Source organism: Hyperolius riggenbachi, chromosome 6 (genome assembly GCF_040937935.1).
Source record: "Hyperolius riggenbachi isolate aHypRig1 chromosome 6, aHypRig1.pri, whole genome shotgun sequence".
NCBI classification, from domain to species: Eukaryota; Metazoa; Chordata; class Amphibia; order Anura; family Hyperoliidae; genus Hyperolius; species Hyperolius riggenbachi.
Genome location: NC_090651.1, coordinates 298,735,741 through 298,762,333, shown reverse-complemented (window position 1 = coordinate 298,762,333; position 26,593 = coordinate 298,735,741). Strand labels below are relative to the sequence as shown.

The 26,593-nt window shown below is 46.1% G+C and overlaps 1 protein-coding gene across 1 annotated transcript; it reads left to right on the top strand.

The window, feature by feature from the left end:
* Positions 1–6,669: 6,669 nt before the first annotated feature.
* LOC137522809 (ferritin, lower subunit) lies at positions 6,670–21,760 on the top strand. Its single transcript, XM_068242904.1, has 4 exons — positions 6,670–6,853; positions 14,877–15,023; positions 19,189–19,314; positions 21,416–21,760. Exons 1-4 carry the CDS (start codon positions 6,752–6,754, stop codon positions 21,560–21,562), a joined length of 522 nt encoding a protein of 173 aa, XP_068099005.1. The 5' UTR covers positions 6,670–6,751; the 3' UTR covers positions 21,563–21,760.
* Positions 21,761–26,593: the final 4,833 nt, after the last annotated feature.

Genomic DNA, 26,593 nt, shown 5'->3' with positions numbered 1-26,593 from the left:
GGGAGAAACACTGGTTGCTGAGTTTTGAGGTACCACAACAGTGGGAACCAGGGCCTCTTGGGCCAGAACGGAATCACCGCTATCAATATCACATTTTCCCTTATCAGCCTCAGTAGTAGTTGATGAATCAGTGGGATTGGTGGATATACATAGGCCAGGGTAAAGTCTCAGGGTGCTAGAAGTGCATCCGTTCCCACTGCTTTCGGTGTTTGTCGCCTGGCGTAAAACTTCTCGCACTTGGTATTGAGTGAGGTTGCCATCAGATCGATCTGCGGGGTTCCGAACTGCGCACAGATGGTCTGGAATACCTCGGTGTTCAGTGACCACTCGTTGTTGTCCAGTTGTGATCTGCTGAGATAGTCTGCTGTTATGTTCTCTTTCCCTGGGATATAAACTGCTGAGAGACTGCTGAGATACCTCTCCGCAAATAGAAAAATTGGGGCTATTTCTCGAAGAAGAGTCCTTGACCTTGTTCCACCCTGTCGTCTTACGTAGGCCACCGCTGTTCGATTGTCCATCCGGAGAACAACATGTCGTGATTGTAATTGTTCCTTGAAGCTGTGCAGAGCTAGCAGAGCTGCTCTGATCTCTAGTATATTGGCTGGGACCTGTCTCTGCTGCTGTCCCCACTGGCCCTGAGCCGTCTGTAATTGAAGATGTGCTCCCCAGCCCATCTGGCTGGCATCCGTAGTAAGTATGATCGTGGATGATGGCTGAATAGCTAGAGGTGTCGATAGGTTTTCCCGACGTGTCCACCAAAACAAGGCTTCTCTCATCTCCGGTGTTATTACTATCCTCTGATCTATGTGTCTGCTGACCCACTGGGTTAAGAATCCGATTTGCCAAGGTCTTGTATGCCATTGCGCCCATCTTAGCATCGGGATTGTGGAAGTCATTGAACCTAACACACTGAGACATTGTCTCGCTGTCAAGGTCGACATACATATCGTGTTCCTTACTATCTGTTGGATTTTTAACTGTTTCTCCTCCGGAAGACTGATCAGGTTGTGCCTTGTTTGGAGACGTGCACCCAGAAATATCAGGTCCTGTGATGGCTGTAACTGGCTCTTGGCAAGATTTATTCTCCACCCGAATCTTTGTAACTCCTGTAGCAATATCTGTTTGTGTTGAATGATGACATCTCTGTCCTGATGTAATAACAGTAAGTCGTCGAGATAATGATAAAGTCTGAGACCCCGTAGTCTTAATATTTCGACTAATGCCAGAAGTATTTTTGAAAAGGTTCTGGGGGCTGTGGATATGCCGAAGGGCAAACAACGGAACTGTAGGTGTTGACTTCCCACTTTGAACCTTAGGAACCTTTGGTATTGAGGATGTATTGCAATATGCAGGTAGGCATCCTCCAGGTCTACAGAGAGGGCCCAATCGTTTGGCATAAGAATCTTCACTATCGTCTGAATGGTCTCCATCTTGAAGTGTTGTACCCTGATGAAAGAATTTAGTTTCCTTAAGTCCATCACTGGTCTGAGGTCGCCCGATTTCTTTTTGACAAAAAAGAGGGGTGAATATACTCCTAGGCCTCTCTGTGACAGTGGAACTTCCATAATAGCATTCTTTAGCTTTAGATCGTGAATGTAACTGTTCAGAATGTCCCTCTTTTCCTGGCTTTTGGGCATACTTGTTGCCCTGAAGATGTTGGGGGGTTCTCTGAGGAATTTCCAACGATGACCTGTTTGTATCGTGTGCGTGATCCATCGGTTTTGCATTGTTTCTGCCCAGATATTCGCGAAGTATTTCAATCTTCCCCCCACCGGAAGTATCTGGACTGGCTGACCGTCAAAAGGACTTTTGCTGATTTTGGGGCTGCGTCTTCCTCTGCTTGTTCAATCTTACTAGCGTTGTTTGAGAGCTCTGCCAGGTCTTTCTAAAGTCTCTACCAGGTCTAGAAGGTCCACTAGCCCTGAATCTACCCTGGTAGGAACCTCTATGATAAGTACTTCTTCTTGGTTTCTGATCCTGTGGGATTAGGCCGGACTTCCCTCCAGTCACCCTACGGATCGCCGTGTCCATCTCTTCCCCGAAGAGATTCCTTCCGTCATACGGAATTTTACACCAATCTTGTTTTGATGTTGCGTCCGCCGACCAGCCCTTCAACCAAAGCGCTCTCTTCGCTATAACGGAATGTAGCATTGACCCTGACGAACATCGAAGGATGTCGACCGCTGCTTCTCCCATGAAATCAGCTGTTAATTTGATGTCGTCGAGTGCAGCAATGATTGTGTCTTTGTCTGTGTCCGCTCTTATCGCTTCCTCGATATTATATAACCAGGATCTAAGTGCTTCGGCTACTGCGGTCAAGGCTATTGCTGGTTTACAAGCGCCTCCAGACGCTACATAGGCTTTTTTACACTCTGCATCAATTTTCCTGTCAAGGGGATCCTTGAAGGAAGCCGCGTCTTCTCTAGGGAGCGTCACATGCTTGGCCAGGCCAATGACTGAGGCGTCCACCTTGGGAGGATTCTCTAAGGCAGATAACTTGCCCTCCTCCATAGGATATAGCTTATTCAGTCTATTAGAGACTACTACTTTTTTGTCCGTCTTTTTCCATTCCTCTATAATGATCTCTTGTATAGTATCAATAAGAGGGAAAGCTTTAACCGATTTTTTCAAATGGGGGTAATACTCCCTCTGGGAAGACGTCGCTGGGTCCTGAGTGTTATCCTCCTGCCACTGCATGGCTTCCCGTACTGACTGTACGAAGGGCTGGACTAAATTGAAGTTAAACCCTACGTCAGGAAGATCTGGTTCATCACCCGATTGTGAGGTCCCAGGTTGTGCGGCTGCTGTCTCTGTCGGTGCAGGAGGAGGAGTCGGTAATGACTTTATGTAATCGTTCATTGACTCCTGCACTGCCTCCCTGATCATGAGCCCTATGTCTTTCGGCTGGTTTGTGCCGGCTGACATGGATTTGAAGCATGAATAGCACACTAATTTGTCAGGCATTACTTCACGTCCACAGGCCCAGCATCTTTTCCTCGACGAATGTCTATGATATGATCTTTCTCTACTGGAAGATCTACTATGGTGACGTCTTCTACGTGAGGATCTTCTCCTTGAGCGAGATCTGCTTCTGGAGTTCCTTCTCTTGCGGCTTCGTGAGCGTGACTCTGAAGGGTCTCGACGCTTTGGAGGCTCCTTGCGTTTCTTTGGCTCTTGCGGCTCTGCTGGCCTGCAAGAGAACCATAAGTCAGCTCACCCCCTTCCTGTATAACAAAGCACTTACCCCTAGTAGCCTAGTGCCTTACCCACTGCTTTGACTGTCTCCCTGGTCAATAGGTTCCTCCTGCTCCACATCAACAGCATCTGCTGCAGAAATAACATATATGACTAAGTATAAGAAACCGCATCCCAAAGATAATGCTGACAATTAGCTACACAAATGCAGGCAACCTACCCTGTGACATCTTAGATCTCGCTTGGCCTCTTCTTGCTATCCTGCATCAACCTCCGTCTGAGCACACTGACAGGCAGCGCCGGACGCTGCGCTGTCAAATTTAAATCCCCCACCCTGGGCAGAGCCCTCCAATCAGCGTAGGGGAGGCGGCGCCCACAACGGCTAGGGACGTCCTGACGTCACCACGACCCGCCCACACAACAGAGGAAGGCGGAAGCTCTCGCAGAGCGCACGGATAACGCCTAGCAAACGCACCACGTGGAGCAGGCAACCGGGCAGCGTTTAGCCACACAACAGGCAAGAGAGCCGGAGGATTTACCTCACCAGAAGCCTTAGTCCGCGGCCAGCAGCGGATCCTGCCTAACAAGTGAGCCATTTAGACTCTGATTAGGCGCATCACGCAGGAGGGGTGACCTGCATGGGAGGGGGGGTAAGACACTTACTACTGTAAACTTTACTTAGCTTTGCACGCATGGTCCTGAGTAGGTGATGACGAGGACAAAAAAAAGACTACTGGGGGGGAGTAACTGGGAGAAATTTATGCATGTATGGTCCTATGGGGTTAGGTGGGCGGGCATTAACCCATCCGTGCTGACATGGACATGTATGGAAAGTACGCTAAATAGGAAGTAATGTGTGCATGGGTTTTGTCAGAAGTAAACAAATGATCGCGGCATCTCTTTGATGCCTGCGACCATTCATAAGGGGACAGAGATTAATGAATGGGAACTGCATTTCCATTCATTCATCTCCCGACTAACGATCGGCGGCAATAACATGCGCGGGAGCATGTGCGGGGGGCAATCGGGAATGCGCGGCGGGAAGGGACGTAGAAGCTACATCCCTGGAAGGGGAAGAGGGAATTTGCAGGGACGTAGTTACTCATCCCAGGGAGGGGAAGTGGTTAAGGTAGCCATACATCTAGCGATTCTGATTCAATTGACAAAGCGATTGACTTTATTGGGGAATCGACTTCAGTATGGTTGACCTAAAGTTGATCAACTAGTGGCCCTCACACTACAGAGCGATATCCTATGCAATTCGATCTGACCAATGTTATGTCTCCATGCTCTGAATGCAAAAATCAATTCAGTCGATCGAATGATACATAAACAGTAGCCGATTCCTGTGCAACCTATGCGACCGATATCTTGCATCCTGCTCGATCGTCTAAACTGGTCAATTCGACACGATATCAGCCACGTTTTATCAATTGGGTATACTGGAACACACTCGATTCAATCTTACAGCAAAATTGCTAGATGTATGGGCACCTTTATATAATGGTAGAAATAAATTGCACAATGTTTATTTTGTCCTGTAACTTCACAAAGCGGACCCCACAGGGCCCTCAAACTCATAGTTAGGATTGTGGATGGAATCATGTTGTGGGAATACATGCACTGGATTTGTACCTTTTGTGTACAGACCCTTATTGGAATAATTGGATTTTGCTCAGCTGGGACAGCCCACATGACCGCCTCGCCTTAAGATGCCCACACCCGTCCAACAAGTGCACAAGCGCACGACCTGACCAACCGCCCAACCTTTACGTCTAAATGACCAACTCATTTACATACTGCGCACGCAAGCAGAACAACAGACTGCTCAATACTGCCACATTCAAAACAAGTACAAATCGTTCAAGCAACTTGTCCACATTATTATTATTTATTGTATTTATAAAGCGCCAACATATTACGCAGCGCTGGACAATAAATATATACAATGATACAAGGATGACATACATAGGGTTATACACATAGAACAAAGTTATACATGCAAATTGTACAAAATACATGATCATGCAATGTGGGCTGGTTAGGTAGGCCCAGTAATACAACTACAGGCTGTCATAGGACAGGAGCACATGATCCTGTAGATTACACTAGGGAGTGGAGGACCCTGCCAGAGGTTTACAATCTAAAGGGAGGGGTGGAAACACTAGGTGGGGCTGTTAAATATTCCTTAGAGAGTTAAGGTGCCCATACACTCGTCAGATTGGCAGCAGATAGATAAGAAATGCATCTGATGATCTATCTGATGCGTTTTTAGAACATTTTTTACCAGGATAGAATTCCAATAGATTTCAGTTTGAAATCTATTGAAATTCGATCTGATGGCATTTTTCTGCCATCAGATTTCCATTAAGGCCAATGCAAACTGATAAGCAATCTCATCAGATCGACCTAAATTTTCCACCCTGCAAGTTCGATGGAAATCCATCGAAATCGATCGAAATCGGCCGTCGATCGGTCGATTGGCCAACCGATTTGCAATCGATCGATCGATCGGGATCGATCGGTCGGCCAGAAAATCGGCTGAGTGTATGGGCTGCTTTACTGTGTGGTAGGAGGTGGGTAGGCCATCATAAAGAGGTGGGTTTTGAGGGCTTGCTTGAATGTGTTGAAAGAGGGAGCAAGTCTGATGGGTGGTGGAAGGGCATTCCAGAGGGTGGGGGCAGCTCTTGAGAAATCCTGCAGGCGGGCATGGGAGTGTGAAATGCGTGGGGTCACATGCAATCAACTGAACAATATCAGCAAACAGTGGAGTGAGTAGATACAACAGTTGGATCGGGCAAACCGCCTGTTATCAGTAGCTCATCTAGTCGTTTGTGTGTGTACACACGACGGATTATCGTCCAACAGACTTAAGTCAGATGATAATCAGGCAGCAGGTGGGTCCGTGTGTACGAAGCTTTGGTTTTTCCTCTACCGTGTGTCTAGCGAAACTAAACGTAATGGATCAGCATGGATGAGAATGGATATACAAAGCAATAAGATATGTTCACATTAGCCCGTTTTAGCGCGGATCAGTCCAATCTGTCCCGATGAGCAAAATCCAAGTATGCTTCCTGCACAACTCTTCCGAATCACCAGGACGAAACGGATGTTGACAGAATTAATGAGACAGTGTGTTCGCTCACACATGGATGGTCGTACACATGGGTGGTCGACACGTACGTTTCACTATTTTTTAACTCACCTGCTGCCATTACATTCACAGGCGGGTCGTGAGATGCTGGCTCTGTATAATAAAGTTTATACATGCCATATGAAGCTCTGAGTAACATCAGAATTATATAAATGATAACAGCCCATGGTTTGTGTCTGCATTTCTAGTAATAGCAATAGATGTGCAGTCAGCATCAATGATGGAGAGTGACACAGGCATGTCTATGGCTTCTGGCTGTGTTTCCTATGCCAGCCCTGCCAGGAGTGGGAGGGGGAGATATGGGCTAGGAGGGGCAACTGCTGCTTAGAAAGGGGGAGGGGAGGGCTTGCTGAGAACTTCATTTATGTAAGTAACATCGCCTTCTGCAGTCAGCAGATAATCATGGAGTCTCAAATCAGGCAAAACTTCCACCAAGACTGCGAGGCCGGGCTGAACCGCATGGTGAACCTGAAGTTCCACAGCTCCTATGTCCATCTGTCCCTGGTGAGGCTCCCTGTGCAGCTGCAGCCATTGTCCTCTGTGCTGCTGCTATTGTATGGAAGGGCTGTGTGAATGCAGAGAGGTGTGCATTGCCTGCTATGTCCTATAGTTATATGACTTCCCTCATTAACCTGAGCAGGAAGTGTGATCCCACCAGACGAGTGTTTGTATGTTACAGCCATCAGGGCTTTGCTGTGCTGAGGCCTGCTCTGCTCTCTCCGGAAGTACACACAGCCTGCTCTTCCCTCCCCTTCCAGGATGTGCTGCTGAGTGTGTTTACATTACATCCATACATCATGCTGCAGGCTGATCACATTGCCTCCAGTGTGAATTGTAATTTAAGGTCATATGTGTATAGGAACTGAGCAGGCAGCCATATTCACAGCACAAGCCCAGACTTGGCACAGAAAGCAGAATGTCTGCTCACTTTGCGGATTGCTTTGCAGCTTATGCTTCTGAACCTTCATAGAGTTCCATAGGAAGATCCAGTGTACTTACAAGGGCTTGTTCACACCTAGGGCGGTTTTTGGGGTTTTTTTTTACGCGCTGGCGATTTTGAAAATTGCCCTACAAGTGCTTGTGCAATGATTCCCTATGAGAGTGTTCCTATCTGCCCGTTTCAATTGCTTTCCGCACAGCAAAGCACTGCCTGTACCATTTTCTGAGCGTTTTGGCTCAATGGAAGGTATAGGGGAATGACTAAGTGCTTGAAAAAGCACTTTTATATAGCGATTTCCCAAGTGCTTTTTAGAATTGTATCTATTATTTTCCAGGTCAAAGAGTTCACTTCCTGACTGACGTCAGGACGTGGAAAAAAATGAATCGCTCTGGAAAAGCACTATACAAAAAATTGCTAATGTGCAGGTAAGTGCCGGGAGGCACTAAAAAAAACGCCCACAAATTGTGATTTTAAAAATCGCAATGGCTACTGTGGGATCACCTGCAACTTTGATTAACCTAGCGCTTTTGGGATCACTGGTGATTCCAGAACGTGTGTGTGTGTGGGCGTGTGGTCATTATTATTCTTTTTTTGGGAGTGTTGCTTTTGACTTTCTTGCAAATATAATGTAGATTATCAGATTACAAATGCATTAGTGCCACTTGAATTGCAATTGTATTGTCCATATATGAAAGGACCCTGAGGGCTGGAACCCACAGGAGCGCTTTTGGCAGCACTGCGATACGCTAGCAGTTTGCCAAAACGCTGGGCTAATGTTAATGGATGGGGCAACTTCCACAGGAGCGTTTGCGTTTCTCAGAAACGCAAACGCAGGACATGCAGCATTTTGGGAGCGTTAGCGCTTCAATGTAAAGTATTGAACCGCTAGCGGAAACGCTCAGCAAAACCTAAACTGAGCGGTTTTGCTAGCGTTTTGCGGTTCAGCACACTGTAACAAAATTAAAAATTCACAGGACCAATCAGGATAAAAACGCAAAACGCTAGGCACCCGCTGGGGAAACAAATACAATGTTGCAAAACACAACCCAAAACGCGCATGAATCCGCTTGCAAACCGCTCAGACAAAACGCTAGCGGTTGCGTTTTGCGTTTGCGTTTTTCAGTGGGTTCCAGGCCTGAGGGTGCTTTCACACAGGCAGCTGACAAGCAGTGAAGTCACCGCCTGCCAGCTGCTCTCCTGCATCGGCCAGGCCCTTATTACCATCCGGTACAGGCAGCACCCCCACGGAGTAAGATCAGTGCGTGGGTGCAGCCGTGCTCAGCCTCAACATGTCCAGTTCCTCCGTCACCCAGTAACACCACTGCTTGTCAATACTTGACATGCGTTTTGTTAAAACTGCTGCAATTTGGCTGCATTTAAATTGCACTGGCAGGCGGCAGATGGGAGGCTAAACTGCTCGGCAAGCACGTAGTTCAGCCGTCCATCTGAAAGGGGCCCAAGTCTTCCTTGTGGATTTCAATGCTAAATGTGGCAATCTCAATGGGCTCCTATAAAGCGTGACTGGATCTGATAGCCAGTTTATAAATATGGCAATCAACACGGAAGTGCTGCTAAATGTTGTTTATGAATACATAGCCTTTTTCTACTCTGTCAAAAGTAAGGAGCTGCACATGCAATGTCTTGCTATGGGCAGCTCACGATTCTATTTGTGTGCTTCTGTTTCCATTGAACCTAAAAGTGACAATTGTGCTGAAATTATGTAAATACTAGCCGTCCCGCGTCGTAGCATACGCCGCATCTTCTATCTATCTAATAGAGTACGTGCCTCAACCTTAAAGCAAGAAGAATAAAGGTCGGTACACACATCAGATAAAAGTCTTTGGAAAAATGAAAGATCACAGACCAATTTTACCCCCTTCCATGTAGTATCAGAGCCACACCTACACAGTCTATTCTATTGAGCTGCACTCCCCATTAGATAGAAATATTTGCAAGATGCTGCACACAAAGTTGCTGTACACATTCAAAAGATCAGTATCTGCAAAAGATCTGTTCCTGCAAAAGATCAGTACCTACAAAATACATTCATAGTCTATATTTCCATGCGGATTATTGTGGACATTTTTACGCATAAGGGCATAAGCATCCGCATACAATGAATTTTCGATGCTGGTCGAAAACACAAATATTTCTGAAGATTTTCGTGAAAATTCGCCAAAAAACGAAAACAGGATTTTCGATGCGAAAATGACTTAGGCAAAAATTCGCAAGGAACACTGCTACATGCTACATTAGCACTATCCAGGAGCGCCACAGGGAGGATTCCCAATGCCCCCTTTTTATATAACCGGAGGGACCGCGGGAACCACAGCGGCACCCCGGAGGGGGAGGCTAGGTGCCGCAGGCGACCCCCCCCCCCCCAAGCGTGGCCAGCGCCAGGGAGAGCCGTCTGCACCCACCTACCAATATTAAAAACAGGCACTTACCGTAACGTCCATTGCGTTCTGCTACATGCGCATTAATTTTCTCATGGAAAGCATTTTTTGCAGTTTGTATCCTTTGGAGGCAGGTGGTGGATGGCTTGCTCCGGTGGTGTGAGCCCTGGAGTGAGTTGTCTGCACCTGTCCTCCCCTCCCCCCTCTGGAGTGCTGTATGTGAGCCAGCCCTGAGCTCTAAAGCTCGGGGTGACCCATGCTTCACTCCTTTCTCATGTGGTGCCCCCAAGTTAATGCGCATGTAGCAGAACGCAATGGACGTTAAGGTAAGTGCCTGTTTTTAATATTGGGAGGTGGGTGTGGATGGCTCTCCCCGACGCTGGCCACGCTTGAGGGGGGGGGGGGTCGCCTGCGCCTCCCCCTCCGGGGTGTCGCTGTGGTTCCTAGGCAGTGAGAGAGCCTGGGACCCTGTGGTCCCCCCGGTTGTATAAAAGGGGGGCATTGGGAATCCTCCCCGTGGCGCTCCTGGATAGTGCTTGCGAATTTTCGCCTCGAAAATCCTGTTTTCGTTTTTTGGCGAATTTTCACGAAAATCTTCAGAAATATTTGCGTTTTCGACCAGCATCGAAAATTCATTGTATGCGGATGCTTATGCCCTTATGCGGAAAAATGTCCACAATAATCCGCATGGAAATTCAATCTATGCGGACGTTTATACCGAAAATTGCCCGCAATAATGCGCAAGAAACTTCTCTGAATGCGGGCGCTAATGTCCTTATGTGGAAAATGTCCGCAATCATACGCAAGTAATGCGAAAATGACTGGCCTTAGGCAAAAATTAACGTGAAAAAATTAGATGGAAAATTTGCCTGTCAAAACGAAATTAGGCGAAAATTCGGTAAAAATTTATCGAAACAAATTTTTGCATTTTCGCTCATCACTGGCATGTAGCAGGGCGACCGCTTTGCAGTATTGGTTTTTTGACCCTGCATAGTTTGGCATGCAAAAGCAAATGCATATTTGCACGAGCATTGCCTCATGAATAGCCAATTAGGCCAGATTTGCAAAGCCAGACTTGCTAGGGTAGGCCTCTTTTCCACGGACAGTTGATAGGCAGTAACATGCCTCTCAAACTCTTACAACTGCTCACTACTGCCTGGAAACTGCTTGCTGCTGCCTGGAAACTGCTTGCTGCTGCCTGGTAACTGCTTGCTGCTGCCTGGTAACTGCTTGCTGCTGCCTGGTAACTGCTTGCTGAGCACACAGCTCAACAGTCCGTGGAAAAGAAGCCTAAAACTTGGTGATTGAGCACGCATACATTTTCTCATGCAAAGTACTTCTTCTTCTTGCTCGAAGGTTGAGGCACTTACTCTATTATATATATAGATGGGGGGGGGATGAATGGCATGAACAGCCAGGAATTTGTTTTGATTCCACCAGGGAGGGAAAGTAGCTGCAGACACAACTCTCTATGGGCTGGAACCCACAAGAGCGTTTTTTTGAGCATTTTGGCAGCGCTGCGATACGCTAGCGTTTTGCCAAAATGCTCAGCTGATAATGGATGGGGCAACTTCCACAGGAGCGTTTGCGTTTCCTGCAGCAGGACCTGCAGCATTTTGGGAGCGTTAGCGCTTCAATGTAAAGTATTGAAACGCTAGCAGAAACGCTCAGCAAAACCTAAACTGAGCGGTTTTGCTAGCGTTTTGCGGTTCAGCACACTAACAAAATTAAAAATAATTCACAGGACCAATCAGGATAAAAACGCAAAACGCTACACAACCGCTGAGCAAAAAAATACACTGTTGCAAAACACGACCAAAAACGCGCATGAATCAGCTTGCAAACCGCTCAGACAAAACGCTAGCGGTTGTGTTTTGCATTTGCGGATTTCAGTGGGTTCCAGGCCTATGGGCTGGTGGACACCAAGAGCTCTTCTGAGCACTTTGAAAATCACTAGCACTTTGAAAAGCGCTTGACTAATGTGTTTGCACGGGTTTGTTCACACCAGAGTGAGTGAGCGATATTTATTTTTTTTTCTCTGCAAACGAGGGTCCTGCAGCATGTTGAAGACTATTATGCCTCAATGAAAAAATAGAAAATCGCTGTATAAAGCGCTGAACTGAGTGGTTTTTCCATGGTTGTGGAGTCGGGGCAATTTTTGGGTACCTGGAGTCAGGAGAAAATACTTTGACTCCTAACGAATTTAAACTGTAATTCAAATAGAAAATATCATAAAATGGTCTAACTCTCAGATAATAGTCATCGTAAATAATATCTATACAACATCTATGCTGTAAGAATAAAGCCTGATGTGTAGCTGTGTCACTAATAGAGATGGTCAATGAGATGGAAATAATTCTGCGCTGATGCTGGTTTATGCAAATGTGTGCACTTCCTTTGCTCATGAAATCAAATAATTTGATATGTTGTTAAAATTTGGTTTGGTGACTACAAATTAAAGGGTACCTGAGACAGATAAAAAGAGAAGTTTTATACATACCTGGGGCTTCTTCCAGCCCCCTTCAGGCTAATCCAGTCGCTGTCCACCTCCGCCACTTGCATCTTCTGCTATGAGTCCCGGTAATTCAGCCAGTCAGCGCAGTCCGGCCGCGTGCCGCTCCCACAGCCAGGAACATTCTGTACCTACCTGCCCAATGGTGCTGCGCAGGTGTAGTACGCTCCCGGCGGCGTAGTGTGTGCATGCGCACTACGTCCGACTGGCTCAAGTACCTGGACCCATAGCAGAAGATCCTGGTTCAGATTGTTCATGAAGAATGTGTAATAGAGGAAGAATAGCCCATTTCTCCTGCAGAGTACCTGCACATCACTCTTACATGTACCCACAGTTACGTTGCCTAGGGACTGATCCATGTTCAGATTGTGCATGAAGAATGTGTAATAATAGAGGAGGAATCCCCTCATTCCCCTGCAGAGTACCTGCACATCATTACCCACAGTCACAATGCCTAGGGCCTGATAAATGTTCTCTGTTCCTGTCTTCTACAAGTACTCTTACCAAGGACTAGTTTTAGTCTAAGGCTGCTTTCACAGTGAGACGTTACAGGCGCACATTAGTGCAGCCTGTAACGCACCCCACCACACAGCAATGAAAAATCAATGGGCTGTTCATAGTGCCCACGTTGCGTTACACAGTAATGCTGCACGTTCGTTTGAAGTGCAGCATACTGTGCGTTCTAGCGGCTTAAGCCGCGTTAGACTGTATGCACATGCTCAGCAGTGTGTGTGTGTGTGTGTGTGTGTGTTTTTTTATTTCAGGGGCGGAGAGGAGGCGGGGAGCCGCCCCCCCCCCCGCTAAAAAAAATCACTCACGCAAAACAACGGCGGTAAGCGCTGGCGGTTTGCGCTTACAAGTGTGAATGGGCCCTAAGAGATGAACTTCATGTTACATACTTTAAATGAACATAATTGTAATATGCAAATTAGGAGTCTGAGTCAGTAGAATCCTAACCTGAGGGGTCGGTGGATTTTTGTACCGACTCCACAACCCTGGACCGTTTTTCAAAGCGGTTTGCATAACAAAGTTTACAAGAACTACAAAATCACTACGACCAAATGCTCCAAAATCACTTGGCACAAATAAATGGCTAGGCACGTGCTCAGAATCGTTTCAAAGACCGCTAAGCATTTGCGATTACGCTTATCAATTTTGGTGTGCACTAGGCCGATGGCACTTTGGACTATGCAGAGTGGAGCTGCTGGTGATACAGCGACTGTCACATGACTGCCACAGCTTCCGATTTATGTAAAGCCGCTTTATACATCCATATATTGCTTGTGTAACGGCAGGGTGAGCCTCTAGTCATAATATGCTTTTGTCTGGGGTTTTTAAATGTGGTTACTTTTGTAAAACCGATTATCTACATTGGAACATATAACAAAAGGTAAGCATGGGGACAGGTAAGCCGGAGACTGCTTGTTATGTTGTACAGGCAGATGGCCGTTCTGCTGAATGCCATCTGTTGCTGGCTTGTTGCATAGCAACTGCCTATAATCTAGCCTAGTGCAGCAACCCTGTTCCCCATCACCACACCATGACACCCTTATGAAGCGTCACACATGACGGGAAACGTCGGTAGGCGGAGCCACACAGCCTGAGTTTCTGGCCATGCTCCTGCGCTGATGAGCGTCTGGGCGTTTGGTGTCCTTTTCCCCGCTGTTTGCCTTGCAGGAGACAGCAGCTTGCCGGTTTGTAGCCGGACTCTACCCGGGAGGAGGTGATCTATTTATCGGGCCAAGCTGGTGAACGAGACGGCCCTACGTCCAGTGTTGCCATGCCATAGCGCCAAACGGAACAGTGATGCATGCACCAAAGGAATGAATTGAATACTACTAACTGTTTGCCTGTACTGCGGTGAGATCCACCCCCTTTTCCTTCATATGGATATATAAAATCACAACAGCTTCAAGGGTATCTAACACGTTCGCTCCCCAATTGGATACTAAATGAAGGGATTGTCTAACCTTATCACTATGGCTGTTGCCTGGAGTCTATAGGACTATGGTAATTCTAAGGGGGGCCCCCGTCACAATTTGCTAAATTTATGCATGGCACCAGTATGCAAGCGCGGGATGCGTGGAGTATGTAAGCGTGGGATTGTCCAATTGTCTTACTGAACCGGAACATTTATTATTAATGCTGCTTTGATGGCTACATGAGTTTTTTTGCATAAGCAATATTAACTTTTTGAATCATATTTGCTACCTTTTGATATGTATGTCATTTCTAGATTTTGCATGTCCCCAACTGTTTAAATAAATTTTTGATACTTGATACATTAAGGTGGCTTGTAACCCATATATGTTCAGATATCTTGTGGAAGTACTTCTATGTTGGGGTTTACCCCGCCCATTATCCTAAGTGTGGGTAAGATGATCAAGTGATCGGGGACTGCCGCCACGGGCAAACTTTTGCCCATTTGTCTCCACTTTGTTGGAGCATGGGGACAGGTAAGCCGGAGACTGCTTGTTATGTTGTACAGGCAGATGGCCGTTCTGCTGAATGCCATCTGTTGCTGGCTTGTTGCATAGCGACTGCCTATAATCTGGCCCAGTGCAGCAACCCAGTTCCCCATCACCGCACCATATAGAACTGAGATGTGTGAATTGGGCAAAAGCATTTGGTTGCAGTAAGGTATACTTTTCTTACAGGTTTATATGTGCTCTGTTGCAGGCCTCATATTTTGACCGGGACGATGTAGCACTTGCTCATTTTGCCAAGTTTTTCCGGGAGCGTTCAGAAGAGGAGAAGGAACATGCAGAGAAGCTCATCAAGTACCAGAACCGCAGAGGAGGACGTGTCTTCCTTCAGAGCATTGAGGTACGTTTACCCCTCTGCAGCACTAACTTCATTGTAATAGGGCTTTTCTCCACTGTATGGATACCTGAGGTGGGGATAAAAATGATTTTTATTTACTTGAGGCTTTTTCCAGCCCCTCTAATCTTTTAGGTCCCTCAGTGTCCTCTGGGTACCCTCTGTTGTGCTGCTGCCCTTTGGAAAGTGACTAGTCTAATTCCAGGTTACTGCCTCCTTAACCACTTTTACCCCCACGCGTACGGATTTCTCCGTCCCTTTCACCACCAGGGACGGAGAAATCCGTGCTTTCCGCGCTCCCGTCGCTGCCCGCGCTCCCGCTCGCTCTAACGCGCACTCCCGCTTGTAAACAAGCCGCCGGCCGCTCGCCCGGAGATCAATGAACGGGAAAATCCATTCCCGTTCGTTCATCTAAGCCTCGCAATTATCCGCTACTTCTTTGATAAGCAGCGCGATCATTGTGAAAAAAAAAAAAAAGACTTTCCCAGCCTCCTAGTACTTCCTGCAATAGTAAAACTACACCCTAAAGCATTTTTCACATACAAATAAATTAGTTTTACACACAAAATGAACTCCTTACCTCCCACACTCCAATTTTTTATTTATTTTTTTAATTAAAAAAAAAAAATACATAGTTACCTTAGGGACTGAACTTTTTGAATATTTATGTCAAGAGGGTATAACACTGTTACTTTATAAACTATGGGCTTGTAATTAGGGATGGACGCAAAACTGAAAAAAAAAATGCACCTTTATTTCCAATTAAAATATTGGTGCCAAACATTGTGATAGGGACATAATTTAAACAGTTTTCTAACTGGGACAAATGGGCAAATACATTTCATGGGTTTTAATTACAGTAGCATGCATTATTTAAAAACTATAAAGGGTGAAAACTGAATTTTTTTTTTTTCCCCACATTTTTTCCTATTTTCCCATTAACACACATTTAGAATAAAATAATTCTTGGCATAATGTCCCACCTAAAGAAAGCCTAATTGGTGGCGAAAAAAAACAAGATCTAGTTCATTTCATTGCGATAAGTAATAATAAAGTTATAGCCGAATGGAAGGAGCGCTGAAAGGTGAAAATTGCTCTGGTGGTCAAGGGGTAAAACCCCTCAGTTGGGAAGTGGTAATTATGCTCCTGTGGACGGGAGTGTTCTGCGCATGTGCAGCTCTTAAGACTTGTAACTGCGCATGGGTTGGACCCTGCATGTACTGCCTGTGACTAGACTAGTCGGCAAGGGTGACAGCTGCGCAACTAGAGGGACCTTAAAGAGACACTAACGAAAAATGGCCCCTGGGGAATACTTAGCTCGGGAGGGGGAAGCCTCAGGATCCTATCGAGTCTTCCCTCGTCCTCCTGTGTCCCACGATGGCAGCGTTGACTACCTGAAAACCACAGCAGACTAGGGAAGTTGGCTGTGGCACAGTAGCACCTGCAATATGTACCTTCCCCTGCTCCAGCGCAGGCGGAAATAGAGCTATTTCTATCTGAGCCTGATCGGAGAGCCGCTACTGAGCCAGAGAAGGTAAATATTTACATGCCCGCTGTTCGGGGGGCTCCAGCTCTACCACCGTGGGATGGAGGAGGGACAGGGGAAGCCTCGATAGGATCCAGAGGCATCCTTCTCCCAAGGTAAGTATCCCCCAGAGAGGGATTGGGGTATAGTACTTCATTACCTTTGTAATGTTCAGTTTCAAGCAACCAGAACGCACACTTATCTGGCATTATCCAAACCCCATCGGTGCTGGATAACCAAGACTCTACTGTATAGACAGAATGCCAGAATGTAGGTCAGCATGTCTTTGAGGCTATGTGCACAATTAGCAGAAGCGCTAGCCTTGTGTAAAATGCTGCGTTTTTGCTGCTAATGGAAGTCTATGGGCAGCAGGAAAAAACTCATATGCATTTTCTATGCGTGCATTTAAAATGCTGGTTTTGTTGCATAATATGAAAAAAACGCACATTATGGAAATGCAATGGTATGCATTTTTTTTTTTTTTTTTTTTTGTAAAAGAAAAAAAAAAGTATTTCCGCTTCCTGTTGTCTTCCTAGTTATTTGCAAAAAACGCATCTGCGCAAAAAAATAAATCCCCAAATGCAGCAAAACGTACACGAAAAACCCCACACATGACTTAAAACGCAGCCTTTCATGTTATGTGTGCACCTACCCTGAGTGCCAGTAGCGGCCTGTGTCTAAGCTCACTGCCTTGTAGACTCGCTAGAGGATTTAGCAGAGGTTGCACAAAATAATCAGTAGGTGAGCAGAACACGGCCCCTCCTTTAACTGTGCAAGACTGTTGCTTAATCTGTCTGCATTGCATTTATTACACAGCCCAAGATACTGCCAAATGAGTGGCTTTTAGCACATTTGCAGTTCATTTGGCAGCCCTGGTAATTTGCTAGTTTAGAAATGTTGGCTGGGCACCACTGTGGAACTTTATTCTCCCTCATAGCACACCAGTTTTAGCTTTCATCAGCAGGTGGTGCTGTGTATGAAGCCAGAAGCCATTCCTCAGCACAGATAAGTGAGGTAGAGCTGTTGCTTTTAATATCGGGGGTGTCGGAAAGCTGTTCAGGTCTCCTGGCCTTTTAGCAGCTAAGATTTAATTTGTTGCAGGAAGTAAAGAAAATGACTGAGGCCTGGGGCACACCAAAACCCGCTAGCAGATCCACAAAATGCTAGCAGATTTTGAACCTATTTATTTTTATGAGGCGTTTTGCGGATTGCTGCTGCGGACTTCAGTGTACCATATTTCATATATTGTTACAGTAAAGGTGTTACTGAACAGCTTCTGTAACAAAAACGCCTGGCAAACCGCTCTGATCTAGCGTTTTTCAGAGCGGTTTGCATTTTTCCTATACTTTGGAGGCAGAAACACCTCCGCAATCCAAAAAATGCCTCACCCCGGGAGGATTCGTTTCAGCAAAACGCCTCCCGCTCTGGTGTGACCCACCCCATTGAGATACATTAACAAAGCTTATCCGCAGCCCCAAGCGGCTGTAAAAACGCCAAAAAGCCTGCTCGGTGTGCACCAGCCCAAAGTGAGGATGGCCGGGGATGATCAGTGAATGTTATAGCAGTGCAAATGTTTCTGGGTTCATGCAGGATTAGGTACACTTTTATGCACATATATGCAGCTTGAAAATAGACCAAGTCCCACCTTGGTTCAAATTGGTAGAGATAATAGTCAATTTTCAAGCTGCATATAGTTCCATAAAAATTTACATAATTCTGCATGAACTTGGAAATATTTGCATCCTATTCGATCATCCCTATTTCCTGCAATGTATCAAATGTAAATTTTATTAAAGCTTGGCCACTAAACTAAAAGTGCAAATTTATTTCAAGACATTGTCTTGGTAGTTTTGTCTAAATTGATCTAAATAAAGTCTACTTAATGTAGAGTTTACATGGATGGTTCTACTAATGCATGACAACACGCATACAGCAGGTTTTTTTTGGTGGTTTTTTTATTTTTATTTTTTCTTTGCATATTTTTTTTTTTTATTTATATTCTTTTTTGAATTGCCTAACTTGCTTAGTTTGCAGTGCAGAGTTCCTGTGTGGATGTCAGATGCAGCAAAGACTGAACAGCAGTCTATGAATGCTCCTTACTTTTGCATGCAAGACAGAATCCTTTTATCATTATTTAGTATTTACACCATCTTCTGCAGTGCACTTGTGTCACTAACTGTCCCTCACAATCTAATCCCTCTAGCCAATTTTAGGGGAAACAAGGTCACTTATCTGTATGGTTTTTGGGATGGGAAAGAAAATCCACGCAGACATGGAGAGAACATACAAACTCCTTGCAGATTGTGCCCTGGCTGGGATTCAAACTGGGGACCCAGTGCTGCAAGCAGGGCTGTGGCGTTGGAGTCAAAGCAATTTTGGGTACTGAGACTCATTGGTTTCATAAACCGAGGAGTCGGATGATTTTTGTACTGACTCCACTAGTTGCAAGGCAAGATTGTTAACCACTGCGCTACCTCAGCCTAGCCTAGTCTGTCCCTTGTCTAGTGAAAAGTCATGACTGGTGAGAGTTGTGTTCTTGCCAAGACTCTCCTCTTTCTACCACTATAGGGAGCTAGTGCGAAGCATAAGCAATTACTGATCATACATTGTCATTTTTATTTATTTATTTTTTGTCCATATTTCTAGAAACCAGAGCGTGATGACTGGACTAATGGTCTAGAGGCGCTACAGACTGCTTTAAAACTGGAGAAAACTGTGAACCAGGCCCTGTTGGACCTGCACCGTGTGGGAAGTGAGAAGAACGACCCCAACGTAAGTAAATGGCAGTATGTATTGGTATTATGATGTAAGTATGGGATGATGCAGACTGCTAGAGGCTTTTGCATGTGGGAGATCTTCTTCTTGCGTGAAGCTTTGTGTATGAGAGATAATTCTATCTGTTGTGAACAGAGCCAGCACTGTGCTGATGTATAGGCCTCTCACGCCTCCTGTATATAAGCCCCCTATGCAGTTTACACAAATCCTCACCAACTTGTGATATAGCACCGTTTATTTCAGAGATAGAAATAGCTGGCCCTTTAACCCTCCTGGCGGTCTAATGAATTCCGCCAGGAGGCAGCCAGCAGGTGTGTTTTTTTTTTTTTTGTTTTTTTTTTGTTTTTTTTAATCATGTAGCCGCTGCTCAGCGGGGGGGGGGGGATAGGGGCGATCGAGCGCGCGGGGCGGCGGCGATCGGTGTGCTGACGCAGCTAGCAAAGTGCTAGCTGCGTGCAGCAAACAAAAATTAAGCAAATCGGCCCAGCAGGGCCTGAGAAGACCTCCTGTGCGGGGTTACCGCCAGGAAGGTTAAAGGACAACTGACCTAAGGAAATCTACCTAAGATGAGCACAAATGTTCATGATAGATTCACATATCTGTGCATTGTCCGTTCCTCTCCTCATTTCCTCCTGGTCCCTGTAATCACTCCTTGAGAAATATGACTTTTGGCTAAAGTCTAATTTTCAGACAAGAGGCGGGCTTGCTGCAATGTTCCAGCCTATCACCCTCTATTCACTACTTTTTTCCTTGCCCCAATAACTTCAATTAAGGAGAAGGAATGGGAGGGTTATAGGAGGGAACATTGCAGCAAGCCAGCCTCTTCCTGTCTGATAGACTTTGGCCAAAAGATGATTTTATTTTATTTTTCTCCAAAGGGTAATCATAAGGGGGGACATGCACAGAGGTATGTGGCTCCATCGTGACCATAGCGCTATGTTTACTGTAAGTAGCCTTGCTCTGGTCAGGTGTCCCTTTGTGTGTGGTTTGAAATTTTTTTTTTTTTTATTTTTTTTTTTTTTTTTAAATCCTACAAGCTTTTGTGTGCTGCTATTCCAAAATTTTCCTAACCAAGTGCTAGATGGGTCTGCTGCAAGCCTCATGTAAAATAGTTTTTAGATGTGAAAAGGAGATTACAGGAATTCCTGTCAGTTCAGCTAGTTACTTCATGCAGAAAAAGTTGCGGGATGTTTATACACCAAAGACTACACCAAACTTTGTTCTGTTTCCATGCAGAGATCTAAATTTTCTGCCATCCTTCACAGCTAGCTATAAATGAACAGATTTTAGGCTGGTTCAGATGCACACTTGGGGGCGGTGTAAGCAGCGTTTCCAATGGCTGACAAAGGCCATGCTTAACCCTCCTGGCGGTCTATTAAAAACCGCCAGGGGGCAGCGCAGCCGTTTTTTGTAATCATGTAGCGAGCCTAGGGCTCGCTACATGATAGCCGCTGTGCAACGGCATCCCCCTAGCCTCTTCGATCGCCTCCGGAAGGGCTTCCCAGTCGCCATGGCGACGGGGCGGGATGACATCATCGACGTCGTGACGTCATCGGGAGTCCCGATCCACCGCTTAGCGCTGCCTGGCGCTGATAGGCCAGGCTGCGCAAGGGGTCTAGGGGGGGGGGCGACGCGGATAGCGGCGAATCGGCGCGGGGCGGCGGCAAGTGGTGTGCTCACACAGCTAGCAAAGTGCTAGCTGCGTGCGGCAAAAAAAAAAAATTGTACAAATCGGCCCAGCAGGGCCTGAGAAAACCTCCTGCGCAGCTTACCCCGAACTACGGGGTTACCGCCAGGAAGGTTAAATGTGATCAACCACTGCTTCTGTTCATATAAATGGAAGCCATTGTTTACACGTACGGGAAATGCCAGTACTGTTTAAACGCCGAGTTGGATCCAGGATTGGCTAGGTTCGGCAGTTCCAAGTCACCCCTACAGGGGTCAAAACGCAATGCAAAAACAAAGTGGCGGTAACTGCTACCAAAGGATGCCAAAGGCTTTTCAGCTTGAGCTTCTGACCTAAGATGCCTGTGTCAAGGCCTCAAACCACAATAAAAATTACTTTTTTTTTTTTTTTTTTTTTTTTCCCTCCCTGCAGTTGACTGACTTCTTGGAGAGCCCGTTTTTGTCACACAGCACAGAGGCCATGAAGCAGCTCGGAGATCACATCACCAGTCTGAAGAAGCTATGGACCTGCAATCCCGGCATGGCAGAGTACCTGTTCAACAAGCACACACTAGAGTGAGCTCCTCCCGTGTCTGGACCTCCTTCCTGCCACAGAGTACCTGTCCTCCAAGAGGAAATATGTTTTTCCATTGAAGGAATCCTTTGCCGAAACCAGCATAACATCGTGCAATACATTTGGGACCAATTTAGTGTTGTCGTTTATGATAAACCTCCTTTTTCAGATGTAAAAAATAAAACAAATTTTCTTAACTGGAAACTTTTTTTTTTTTTTTTTTTTTTTTTTTATTCTACAGTTTGATAAAACTATAGAACAGTGTATACGTTTTCTATATTATAATTGAGTTCAGATTGCCAATGTAAATTCATAAAATTCTATCCTCCAGTGTGTCCCATTGCAGCTATCTGCCAAGATCTTATGTTTAACCTCCAATGCTCCAGTGTAAAAGTGCCATTTAGTGGCTTGGTAACGGGGTGCTAGTGCCTTTCTTTAGAAAAACAAACAAACAAAAACCGCATTATACAGCACCCCCCGCCCTCCAGAAAAAGAAAAAATAAATGTCCCTGACTCTGCTCCGTACACTTCATTACGTGGCAGGACTGTCCCCTGCGCTAGATCACAGCGCTGTACAAATGTTTTGTTTGTTTTTACATTGCAGCCTGCCAGCTCATAGCGGCTGGCAGGCTGCTAACAGATCCATGCTCTGTGTATTTGCAGGGAACGGGGGAGCGAGCGCTCATTCCCTGATGATCCCCCGCCCACCTATCTTGATGCCAATCGATGTTAGATGGTCTGAGGAGAGCCACTCTAGCCACACATCAGTGTTAAGGCTCATACACACATCAGACCATAGTCTTTTGAAAATGAAAGATCACAGACCAATCTTACCACCCTTCATGTAGTATGAGAGCCATACTCTACACCAGGGGTCTCAAACTCGCGGCCCGCGGGCCATTTGCGGCCCGCGATACAATATTTTGTGGCCCCAATGCCCCAGAGCTTGTAGGGGCCCCCAGTGGCTACAAGAGGAAAAAATAATTTTTCAAATCGGCCTTATAGTTTTTGAGAAAATCGATTTTAAAGTTGCAAAGGAAAAAAATACACATTTAAAAACCCGCCGACTTTAATGGTTAATAGCAAATCCACCTTAAATGCTAGAAACCCTAAATTTGCAGGATATGTTAAGGAGATCATTAGGAATAAGAGGAAAAAACAATTTTTCAAAAAGACCTTATAGTTTTTGAGAAAATCGATTTTAAAGTTTCGAAGGAAAATAGTATACTTTTAAATGCGGTAAATGTCACTTTTAGTAGCAAGCCTAACGGTAGTGTAATTTTACATGTATCAAAAGAAAGAGCAATACATTTCCTGACAGAGTTTCCAGGGGGTCCATACGCAGCCGCAGCGCTTTGGCCAGGTATCGCTATACAGCCGTAATATGGCTGTATGAAGATTCCTGGCATTTTTTCCTATTTTCCCAATTTTTTTTTTTATGTTTAGAGTGGGCGGGCAGAGGCGGCGATCTGCCGCGATTGACGTCAGGAGGGGCAGAGCTGAAGCTGAAAGCTCTGCCCCTTCCAGGAAATGCCGGCGGATTGCCCCCGGGGCAATTTGGGGGCTCTGCAGCCCTCGTTTTGCGGCGGGGACACGTGAACTCCCTTATGCGGCCCAGCCTCATCCTGACTTTGCCTCCTGCGGCCCCCGGGTAAATTGAGTTTGAGACCCCTGCTCTACACTGTCTTTTCAATGGAGCTGAACTCCACATCAGGAAAAAAATATTTGCAAGATGCTGCACACACAGATGCTGTACAGACACAAAAGATCAGTATCTGCAAAAGATCTGTTCCTGCCAAAAATCCGTTCCTGCAAATTGCATTCATAGTCTATGAGATCTGCAGATCATCATACACACATGATTTAACTGACATTCATCTGCAGATCAGATCCACCAGGATGGATTTTCAGATCTGCAGATGATTGCTTGATCTGCAGATGAATGTCAGTTAAATCATGTGTGTATGATGATCTGCAGATCTCATAGACTATGAATGCAATTTGCAGGAATGGATTTTTTGGCAGGAGCAGATCTTTTGCAGATACTGATCTTTTGTGTCTGTACAGCATCTGTGTGTGCAGCATCTTGCAAAGATTTTTTTCTGATGTGGAGTTCAGCTCCATTGAAAAGACTGTGTAGAGTATGGCTCTCATACTACATGAATGGTGGTAAGATTGGTCTGTGATCTTTCATTTTCCAAAGACTATAGTCTGATGTGTGTATGAGCCTTTAGGCTGTCGCAGAGTGGTTAATAGTGTGGCCACGCCCCCTTCATTTAAGGCTCCTTTTCCATTATGACTGTAATGCTTGTTCATCGTTTGGTTGCAATTACATGCAGCTGAATGGCAGCATTCGGTAAAACCGTGTCACATGGTGGCATTACCCTGTAGATTCACTGCCTTCGGCTGCCAGTGTACAAGAGGTATGTGGTTTTTTTTTTTTGTTTTTTTATTTCATTCTGCGCCCTATAGAAATGCTAGCTTTTCAAAACATTATTTCATTAGACTGAATTTGCCTGGAATATTTCTTAAAGAAAACCTGTAACAAAAAAAAAGTTCCCCTGGGGGGTACTCACCTCGGGAGGGGGAAGCCTCAGGGTCCCAATGAGGCTTCCCCCTTCCCTGTAGCTGCAGGCAGTCCTGCGCTGGCTCTTCCAGAGTGTCCCAGAATCCTCTCTCGACAAGGCTGATAAGCACTGATTTATTTAGCTTCCCTGGCTCCAGCGGGGACGCTGTTGCAACTCTCCACATGGAGATAGCTGAAAATAGCCAATCTCCGTCGGGTCTGCTCTACTGCGCAGGCGACTTGTGCCTGAGCAGTAGAGCGGCCCGACAGCGATTTGGCTATTTCCGCCTATCTCCGAGGTGGAGAGCCAATACTGTGCTGGAGCTGGGAAGGTAAATATTTACATCCCCGCTGTTCCGGGAGCTTTGCCGCCGCCGTGGGGCCGAGGACGGGAGAAGTCTCAATAGGATCCTGAGTCTTCCCCCACCCGAGGTGAGGTGGTCATACATTGTACATTTATACCAGGGGTCCCCAAACTTTTTCAGTCAAGGGTCGGGTCAACATACTTCAGACTGCTGGGGTATACATAAAATGACGAAAAACATTACATTGAATCTAGGTATTGAATTCCCCTGTGCCCCCCCCCCCCCCCCAAATAATGCCCGGAGGAAAACCCAAGCAGCGGCCATTCAGTCATACGGTGCCAGAAATAACGTCTTTGTTTACCAGACAGTGAAGCATAACCCAGGTGACAGACTGCCGTCCAGTTGGACAGCAGTGTCACCTGATGCAGAATTGGATTGGAGGCCTGCTCACTGGCTTCTATAGTATGTGGATGGGTGGTGCCAGTACTGCTATTCCATATGTGGACAGCCGATATTTAAAGGTGCAGTGACCCACATCTATAAGTTATACATGTTGTGTTTGGGGGCTAGTGTATAAGCCTCGGGGGTGCATTCAGCCCGTGGGCTTTAGTTTGAGGACCATTGCTTTATACAAACACATTTGCTGGGACCTGAGGATTGAGTTTACTATATCCAGAGGATTACTATATCAGAGTTTACTATAATGAGATTCTACTGAATTGCAAGAACCTCACAGATTCTTACAGTACGCTCTGTGCTGTGCAGGAGTGTGTACACCATCCTGCCATCAAATCAGTGGTGGGGCGTGTCTAAGTGCACTTATGGCGTCACTCCCTGAGCAAATCTCTCATTTTATACCTCCAGTGAAGGACATAGAAGCACTGTGTGTAGCCCACCCTGGACCCATGGAATAAGATGACTGGATTGAGCACAGTATTTGCATGAATGACATTAAGGGCCCTTTTCTACTAGCAATCGCTAGCGATTGCTGAATCGCAAGTGCAGGAAACTTCCCGGCGATTGCGTTCACGATTTTGCTATGCAATGCACAGCAAAATTGCGGCAAAAGATCGCTCCGCGGTGCGATTGCGTTTGAGTCAAAAACGAATCGCGGTAGTGGAAATTACCTACCGCGATTCCTATGTTAAAAAGCAAACCGTACCAATTTCAAAATCACTAGCAGTTTGCGATTTTGCGATTCAGCATCGCAATCGCCGCTAGTGGAAAAGGGCCCTTAAAGTCAGTACTGATGGCTGTCTATTCATTTGTGTGGGCTTTGGCGGTTAAAGCAGACATTTACTTCTCTACTAGTGATGGGAATTCTGGCTCTTCTCGGAGAATCGGCTCTTCTGAATCGGCTCCCATGGCTCTGAATCGGCTCTTCGTTAAATCTCACTAGACACCACTCAGAATCGGAGTAAAAGTCCCGCCCCCATCTCCATGACAACTCCAGACGGCTTCTCTGACTGGGCCAATCCCTCCTGCTACTGCTCTGTCCCACCCCATACACTCCTACAAGCTGCAAGAGGAGGACTACATCTCCCAGCATGCCTCAGCGCCCTTTATTACACAGCAAATCAGAGCTGTGTGGGGCGGCTGAGGCATCGGCTCTTTCAAAACTGGGAACCGGCTCTTGTCGTTTGCAGTAAAGAGCCGGCTCTTAGAACCGGCTCGTTCGCGAACGACCCATCACTATTCTCTACACGGGGCTTTCTCTAGTCCCTGTCTATATGGACACCTCAATTTTCTATCCCCTGTGCCACAGAGCTGCAGGTTCCCACAGTTTTGTCCTCTGTCCCGGCAGCCATGATGCATGCCAGGAAATGTAGTTCCCATTGATTTGGTTACATCTGGCTGAGAGATGTAACCACATCAATGAACTACATCTCCCAGCATGCATCTTACATCTGTGGCTGGGGAGACAGGATAATATTGTTGGAATTTTACAATTTTAACCTGCGGCATGGGGAAATAGAAAATGGGTGCATCCATATAGACAGCCCACCTGAGTAAGTAAATGCCTGATGCACACCCCATAGTTTACACATTATGAACATCCCTTTGAGGGCTGTTAGTTTGACAAAGTTTCTGAAGCTAGGATCACCCAGGTGCTCAGTTGCCTTGAAGAAACAAACACCTCAGTGGTTGCTATACTACCTCCCTATA

Coding starts and splice junctions, on each gene's coding strand:
- LOC137522809 (XM_068242904.1), top strand. CDS start 6,752: ATGGAGTCTCAAATCAGGCAAAACTTCCACCAAGACTGCGAGGCCGGG. Junction 15,024..19,188: donor TCTTCCTTCAGAGCATTGAG/GTACGTTTACCC, acceptor CCATATTTCTAG/AAACCAGAGCGTGATGACTG. Junction 19,315..21,415: donor GTGAGAAGAACGACCCCAAC/GTAAGTAAATGG, acceptor CCCTCCCTGCAG/TTGACTGACTTCTTGGAGAG.